We start from the raw sequence: 8,976 nt of genomic DNA on the forward strand, positions 1-8,976 counted from the left end.
GTACATGGGACCGAACGAGCAGTGCCAGGGCTGCGACCAGTGTCTGCTTTAATCAGTTATTTTTTTATACAGTTCGCTGGTCACTTAAAATCTATAATCTATCCGCTGAAAGAACTTAGTGTAGCGCTCTCTCTCTTATCTAATCCCAAACATATGATAGAGAAAAAAAATCTAATTATTATTTCCTACATCCACGAAAAAATCTTAGTGGTAGGCGCTAACCATTTGAGACATCAGTTAATTGCAAACGAAACTATACTTTCTAATTAATTGAATTTCGCATGTGTTTCGAAAACAATTTTGAATTGAATTTCGAACGTTTTAAAAAAAAAAAATTGTGGTTGGTTGATGTCTCAAAATGGTTAACAAATTAAACAACCAATAATATTTTTCTCTCTATAATTTATTGGGATTACGTAACATAACAGAGAGAGCGCTATATAGTATAAACTAACTTCTTTCCGCAGATAGAATATAGGTAGCTAGACGATGATCTTGGCGGGGAGTCTGTAAAAGGAAGAAAAAAGGCACATGCTAAATGATATAATATTTTTGCTTGAATAATCTTTATTCTTTACTAACAACCCGCCAAAATCCAATTATCAAATCAATGGAATTTCCCCATAATTTCCCAGCCGCCCTATGTCTATGGGCCATGTCATCGATGCCATAATTTTTTTTTCTCTTTCGTCTGTTAGGGAAACTATATAAGTATGGACTTCGTCTGCGCCGACACACGCGCGGCGCCCCTTTGGAGCGCTTCCCAGACAGTTTCAGCACCAAAAAACACCAGTAAAACACAATTAAACTAGCCAATTTTAACAAAAAAAAAACACTCCAAAAAGGCACCGCACGCGTGCCAGCAAACGCCACCACAGACGAAGTCCCGCCATAAATAATTGACATTGGTAGCATTTGACATTGACATTCGTAAATCGTAACGTCACGTTTTGTAAACAAACAAAATTAGCGAAATAATTTCTAATTTTTGTTATTTCTGCGTGTACGAATTGCAATTTCCTTTATTACATACTCTCCAGTTCCCATAAGAATTTTAAAAATTCTCCTCAAAATTAAGCCTAAAGGTATTTATTTTGAAACTAAAATACATAAATGATTTATTGACGATTGACTTTATGAAAATCCTGAGCCGGTCTTAATATAACGTAAAAATGTAATAAATTATTACCTATTGATTTACAGAAATGTCGAGGTTTAGATTACGAAGGCAATACGACGGGTATATTTCCGTGCCCAATGATGATAGTGGATTTTCCGATGCCCAGTTTGAACCGCCTCCTCAGAAGATTCCATGGAAAGCTCTAAGCTTAGCAGCATTTCTCTTCGTGGTTGGAACGTCTCTACTCATTGTGGGCAGCCTCATTGTAACTGGCCATATAGATACGAAATATTCTGATAGATTATGGCCAATGATTGTTCTTGGGGGAATTATGTTTTTACCTGGAGCTTATCATATGAGAATAGCATACTATGCTTACAAAGAATATCCGGGGTACAGCTTTGCAGACATTCCAGAGTTTGAATAATTTATTTTATGTTTTTATTATATTAGTCTTACACCCTATGTTGTCCTCCTTCATACATGGTGAACACATACAGGGCGACTTGATGTATATTGTGTGCAGTGAATTTGTGACTATTAATTATTATTACTGTGAGGTATGATGTATTTATGCTATTTTAGCTTCAGCTTCAACAATGCATTTTAGGTAATAGGAGTGTGGTGACTAATCAGATTGTAACTGTCATTTTACTACAATTGGCCCTCTGCACTAGCTGGCTAATAAATGTATCTTGAATGTGTTACTGTTGAGGCTAAAATAGTATATTGTAGGCTTTAAGTGTCCAAGTGCAATTATTTTGACATTTTATGTATATATTACATAATGTGATTGTGTTAGTATGTTTACCAAACAAGACCTGTTTAGTTTCTAAGAATAACGCAAATAAAATACAAATTTCTTTAGGCATACTTTATTGAGTGATCATAATTCATAAATTTAATAAATAGATTGATAAAGTCACTTTACAGTTTGTTAGGATCTGATGTGATATATTTTGATTTCTCAATGGATAATTAGTACTTCTCTTCCTATCTAAAATTTCATTGCACATTTTACCTATTACCTTTTTTACCTTTCTTTTGTGGGAAGCTAGTGTGAGGAAGCGGTACGGAATGACCTGTCTTTTTTAAATGTTCAAATAATTTATTCTTTGAAGCGAAATCTGTCTGGCAAATAACACATCTAAGATTCAATGCACTACTGGAATCCTCGGTTTCACTAGCTTTAGTTCGTACCGGCTTCCTTTCAACTAGCTTCTTCACTTTAACATTTCGTTGAGTTTTTGGTAACGCAGGCCTGTCTCTAGGCAAGGCTGAATCGCATAAAGCGTCATCTGTAGGTGTAGTACTAGAGACTTCGTACAAGTTCTCAGTGGAAGTCTGAGATTGAGATCCTTTTTTGAGATCAGCTTCTTTCTTAGCCTGAATTTGACTCTTGAGCATGTTGAACTTCTTGGCTTTTCTGCACCGAGATGGACCCTCTATTTCATTAAAGCTCATCTCATCGTGGCTATCATTGCCCTCACTCTCAGGCATGGGAATAAAAGCTTTCTTCTTATTTTTCTTTTTCTTCTGGCTCTTGGGTAAAGCCTGTAAACAAACATCATTTTTCTTTAAAATTATTTATAAGCTTTCTTTAAAATATTGCAATAAAGCTGGAAATAGAAACATTTAAAAAATTACTTCTTTACAAAGAAGGAAAAATCAAACTCTAGGTTCTATAAGATCACACTGCAACATCACATGACTTCAAAATGAATCATAATGTTAGAAGTAGGTATGTTCCTATTCTGAAATGTTTCAATATTCACCAAAGCAGAAATGAGCGGAGTTGTGCTTAGCAGGCCATTCAGGCTCTATTATCTATTAATTCTAACATAATTTATCTGCTGGACATATCTCTGCTCAGTTCCACTTAAATGGATACTGGGCCGTATCTGTACTATAGACACCTATTTTTACAATGAAGACAATACCTGTATTTGATCCGAATCATCACTCAAAGTTTCCCGTATATCATTGTCTTCAATATCAGAAGTCGAGTTATCACATTCCTCCTCCGTCAAACCATTCACTTTATCTTTAGTTTTCCTAGGGCTCTCCTGCACATCATCATTTTCACCAGGGTCTGATATCTCAATATCGTCACCTAGAGTCATGTTAGCAACATTTTCCTTATGTTTCCTACTATTCTCATGATTTTCGAATGAGTTCACATTCTTAAATAGTTTATTGCAAGCTGAGCAATACAGATTTTTTATTGCAGATTTGTTTTTAGAGGATGATTTTGTTGCTCTTGATGTTTCGCTTACCTGAAATAGAAATGTTTTGAAAAATTATTGTTGAGATTGAATAGATAGTTCTTAGGTGTGTATGAGTGTGCGTGCGTGGGTGTATATGAGCGTGTACCCGTGTGTGTGTTTTAATATGTTGCATGGAGCTGTTCTCTATAATGCTGGCATACAAGTTCAACTTTGCAGCAGACTAGAAGCAGCTTTCTGCCAACTGAAAGCCATATATCATGCACATATTTGACACAGTGCATGACATCATGCACACTGCTAGCCATATACCGTTAAGTTTACTGGATGCAGCTTAAATTACGCTGCAAGCTTGACTGTAAACTTTGTCGAACTTGATCATGTATAGCCAGCATATGTAGATTCCCACTAAAAAAAAGTTCAGACAATCCACCCAAGCAAATCCATCCATACAAAAATTGTACCTCCTCAGTCTTAGAACTTTCTTCATTACTGCTCTCCATGCCCCCCTCACTGATGGTATCATCATCAGAGGAAATCCCAAACTCCTCAGCCAGCAATGACTCAATTTCACTAAGTTTCTTCTGATATTCCTCGCTCTGGAGGAAAGATGATTCTCCTTCTTGTTTTTTTGCTTCTTCTATTTCTTTCTGCCTTTGAATTATCCTCTCTCTGCGCACTTGTTCTGCCTGGAAGATAGAATAATTTATTTTGATATTACTTTATCTGTTTGATTGTCAGTATTGACATAATAATATCTAAAACACTTTTAACAAAACATTAGCTGTGTGATAGACTTAAATAGTGAGACTAACTTAAACTGGTACCTGCCCTAAGCTAACTTAAAGTTATTATGAAATCACAATTAATTCAGATTTTTATTTTTGAATGTAAGAATTAAGTAACAAAGAGAAAGAATTATTAATAAATCATTTCTCTTAGGTTGTAGTATTTTTGGACCCATCAATTTTAGTATTAAATATTAGCTAATACCAGTGAATGTCCGCATCATCTAGGTTTTCATTTCCAGGATTAAAGTACACTATGTCAGTCTCCAGAATGTAAGCTAAGTCTGTGTCTATCTAAGCCCAATTTCATAAAGATAAATTCAGTGGCTGAGCTGTGAGAAGTAGCAGACAGACACACACTTGCACATATTATTTTGTGTCCAAGTAAATAATTAGCAAGAATTCTTTTTTTCTTCTTTTCCAATATACCTGTCTGCCATTGGCTTTTCTAGTAATAATCAGATTTTTATTAGAGTAGAATAAAAAGATGGACATCTATTTATAAAATGTTGTACCTTCTTTTTATTTTCTTCAGCCTTTTCTTGCAGCTGCCTTGTATGTTCAATGACTCTCTTGTCCTTTCTGCGAACAAAGCTCACTAGCCTTCTGATCTCTTCATTTCTTTCTCTACGTGCCTTTTGTCTTATCTTATTGTTTTCTTTCTCCATTAACTTGATTATCCGACGGTTATCACCCTGTGATATTTCATACTGATCTAGCCAAACATAACCTGAAAATAGAAATAAGTAGCAATAAGTATTATTTCATGTTTGGCACAAAACTTTTCATTTAATATAACTAAACACATGCTTTATTGATTGGAAAATAGATTATTGTTGAATATGTATTTTAAAATTATTAGGTTTTAATTTTTTTTTAAAAAACAGCATTTAAGAAATAATGACCAAAGTTTTTAGCAATTAGCACAGCTGTGGAATTCAAAATTTCCAATTTAGGTAATAAGTAAGCCAACAAAGAGTTATTTAATACTAAAGATAGATAATTGTAAATAATTTACTTTTATTTGTAGAAAATGACATCCAATAGGCATAGAACTCGTGTACTTCCTCATAAGGTGTAGTGGAGTTTCCAAACTTGGGGATCTTGTTAACATCCTCCGGGTCATCCAGGAAATCTGTTTCTTCTGCAGCCAACTTGGAGAATACCTTTAAAATGATAAAAGCAGGCATTAAATTTATGTTTACCTATGCAAAACATCACATCAATCTTGCTCCATGACTGTGTGATTGAGGGACATAAAAACACACTTTTTGCATTAATAATATGGACAGTGTTTAAGATTATTTTTATGAGCTACAGTTTATTTTACTTATTTTCTACCCAAGGGGTTCCTAGGAGAACTAGAGATTAAATAACTACTGTACTAGAAATAACATTATCCTATTTGCTAGCCCTAGGTAAGGAGCTCCTCTCAGAATGAGAAAGATTTTGGCCACAGTTAACCATATTGGCAGCAAAGTGGGAATTGGCAGATTTCACAGATCTTTTGAGAACATTTTGAAGAACTTTCAGGCATACAGGTTTGCTCACAATGTTTTCCTTAATTGTTAAAGCAAGTATTTAATGTCAACACACATAACTCTGATAAATTAAAGAGGCATGCCTGGGATGGATCCCCCAGAACTCCTGATGTCTTAACCACAATGCTATCATCGCTACATTAGTGAACCAATTACCTCAGAGTAAACTCCATAAAAGCCTTGGGGATTGTCACCAAACCCTTTATAGCAGGACGGACTAAAGTAGGGGTAAACATCAAGGCTGTCATCATTGTAGGAGCTGCCGGCTCCACGCAGCAGTTGCTCTCTGTGGTTGTCATACCTGGAAATACACCACGGGAAGTATACCATAGAGGTAGATGCCACCAACACATGTGCTTCTAGAGTGTGCAGGCATGGTAGACCAATACAAGCACTACTTGAGATCCCAAGCCTCACTTTGAGAAGCCCTTGTTAACCTGGTTGGTCTACTAGGCTTCTGGAGTAAGCTTGGACAAATGGAGGGATGACTTCAGTCGGGAGGGTTACTGCATGCATAATAAACAGAAAAGTTTAAGTGACCTCAAAGAAGAATAAGATTTCTTGAAAGAAGATTGAAGGCTGAAAGACATTTGGGTTATGTAGAATTTTTACCTACCAAAATGCCCTAAAAGGAAGGCTCTGAGTTCTTGTACATTGTACATTCCTTGAGCGATATTCATTGACTAAACCTGGAGAAAATAGCCCCCTGACTGCATGCAAGGTGCAATGAGGTATAGTTGTTTGTGCTACATGCCTCTGATGTCTCTTCCCCTGGGATTATACCTAGGGTTTTATCCATAGTGTTTTTTTTTGCAAATTCTGTAAGATCTCTATATTTTATGAGCCCAACCCATCGTTCTTCCACTACTAAGCCCATGCCTAGTAGTGCAATGGGTACCATTATAAAAGTTAAAATATTTTGATATTTACAAATATCCCATTGAAGTAGATGAGTATTGTTTTCAAATATGGACACAATATGATTAAATGGATAAAGGTACAGTCAGTATTATAGTCGGCGCGGCGAACCTTGATCCCTATGACACTGACAGCTAATGTCACCATATAACATTGTAGTGGCGTCACCATTAAATTGGGATCATATTGGGGGCGTCTAAAAATGCCATTTATAAATTTTACGTAGCTTTATACCATTAGAAATGATATTCCGTTGATATTTTTAACAATTCTTAACATTTACAAGAAGTTATCTCAATCTGAATTTATGTTTACGTCCTGCAAAACTTACGTCGTGTGACCATTATCGACTAGGGCGGCAAGTATCGATATCGGCAAAAGCGATCGCGCGCGTCGCGTCGTAGTAACCGACCAAATAGTGTGGCTATATCTAAAAATATCCTACAATATTATTATAGCCTATTGTAGGTTATAGTAACAAAATTTTTCAGACAAAATAAATAAATTGGGAACATTCATTTTCATGATAAAATATATACTTATATAGCAAAAACGTGTTTACCGGGTTAAACATTATTATAAAATAACAAGGTTGGAAACTTTCGTTTTACTTACCTACTTAATCTATGCCAAAAATCTTAAATTAATACAACAACAACATAATGGACATTAAAAATGCACATTATAATATTTTTTAAAACATGTTTACCAACGTGGATGAATGCAAGCCACGCATTTGTCTAAAAAAAAATATCGATACGACCAAAGACACGACCCATCACTAACACGAACTGTCATAGGGATCAAGGTTCGCCGCGCCGACTATAGAAAAAATGTACTTACTACGAAAACATAAATGCTCTGATAATTTCTTTATGAATTTTTTGTATGAAACTACCTAAATAATGAAAATATTGTTCTGCAAAGCTTTAAGACAATAACAAATTTACTTACCATGCTCTTTCTTGAGGGTCTGAGAGTACTTCGTATGCATTTTGCACAAGTTGGAAATGCTCTTTGGCTTCTTGCAGGTTTTCTAAATTTTTGTCAGGGTGCCACTGCAGTGCGAGTTTTCTGTAGGCTTTCTTTATTTCCGAAGCACTCGCCTCCTTCGTCACACACAAAACTTCGTAATGACACTTCATTTTGCTACCATTATAAACTAACTTTCACAATAAAATCGACGACTTGTTCGATTTCACAGCCGTCGAAAAAAATTATTATAACCTGACAGGCGGCTTTTCGAACACATAAAAAAAGGACTACTTATTCAAAGAAAATGTTTTATACAAGTAAATAATAGGAACTTATATACGTTTCATACACACTTAACTCATTTAAAATATACATAAATTATTTTGAAAATAATGATCGATGTTTTTTCGCATGACGTCCATGCTCGTTTTTTTTTCTCAAAACATAGCAGGTGTTGCCATATAGTAAAATATAGTTTATCCATTTTAATTTTAATATTCAATAGTTTACAATTTAAATAAATTCGGAAACTTTCATTTTTATACTATAGTAATTTGCAATTCACAAGATACTATAAAACGTAAAATCATTATTAGTGGCTGAATAAATTGTAAATTACCTTTCAAGAATTTTGTATTTTACATAAAGGATGGGAATATTATGGTGCAAAAGATCTGAATTATGGTAAAAATTATTATATAATAAAAAAAAACAGAAAAGTGAACAGAAAGTTATATTTACTGTTGTTGTGTTCTTCGATTGACACTTTCAAATTAAAACTCTTTCATAAAAGTTGATTAAAATGGGGTAAATATTTGTAGTGGGCAATATTCTTATGTCATGAAGACAATATAATCGAAGGGAAATGCAGACTACAATTTTCCGGTCGACGTTTTGTTACTGCAAGTTGCGACTAAAAAGACTGATATGAAAATTCTATTAAAATGATTTATTATTATTTACTGAATTCGATATGGTTAAAAATAGTAAACAAAATGTTTCTTTTGAGTATTTTTTTTATCGATTTATCGATATCGATAAGTAATGATGCGGAAATTATTTGGCGAACGAAGATCGACCGTAAAGGTAGTTAGTTAGGTTGTTGTATGGTTACAAAATTATTGTTCAGCGTTTAGCGTTCATAGCTGATAGCTAGCTAGTTGATCCAAAGGATAATTTTACATGTTCGTGGTCACGACTTATGATCACGAGCGTCATACCTAATTCTAGAGCATTAACTTAGAAGAGAAAGCGCAACCCAGTTTAGGAACGTTAAAGATAAAGCTGGTTAAGCAATTTCGACATAATCAGTTGTTGGATGTGTAAATGTAACTACCTACAATGCTTGTAATAATTAGGTATGATTTTATTCGTATAAGCTCTCTCTGAATTTTGACTAATAGCGTTAG

General features: G+C 34.6%; 2 protein-coding genes across 2 annotated transcripts; one reads left to right on the forward strand and one right to left on the reverse strand.

Moving 5' to 3' along the window:
• The first annotated feature begins 1,205 nt into the window (after positions 1–1,205).
• On the forward strand, positions 1,206–1,547 carry LOC123870499 (transmembrane protein 230-like). Its single transcript, XM_045913826.1, has one exon. The coding sequence runs from the start codon at positions 1,206–1,208 to the stop codon at positions 1,545–1,547; it is 342 nt and encodes a 113-aa protein (XP_045769782.1).
• A 432-nt stretch (positions 1,548–1,979) lies between these two features.
• LOC123870419 (dnaJ homolog subfamily C member 21) lies at positions 1,980–8,015 on the reverse strand. Its single transcript, XM_045913723.1, has 7 exons — positions 7,547–8,015; positions 5,831–5,975; positions 5,152–5,299; positions 4,649–4,863; positions 3,810–4,034; positions 3,061–3,396; positions 1,980–2,674 (listed from the first exon to the last, which is right to left on the reverse strand). Exons 1-7 carry the CDS (start codon positions 7,735–7,737, stop codon positions 2,138–2,140), a joined length of 1,797 nt encoding a protein of 598 aa, XP_045769679.1. The 5' UTR covers positions 7,738–8,015; the 3' UTR covers positions 1,980–2,137.
• Positions 8,016–8,976: the final 961 nt, after the last annotated feature.

Source organism: Maniola jurtina, chromosome 12 (genome assembly GCF_905333055.1).
Source record: "Maniola jurtina chromosome 12, ilManJurt1.1, whole genome shotgun sequence".
NCBI lineage: Eukaryota > Metazoa > Arthropoda > Insecta > Lepidoptera > Nymphalidae > Maniola > Maniola jurtina.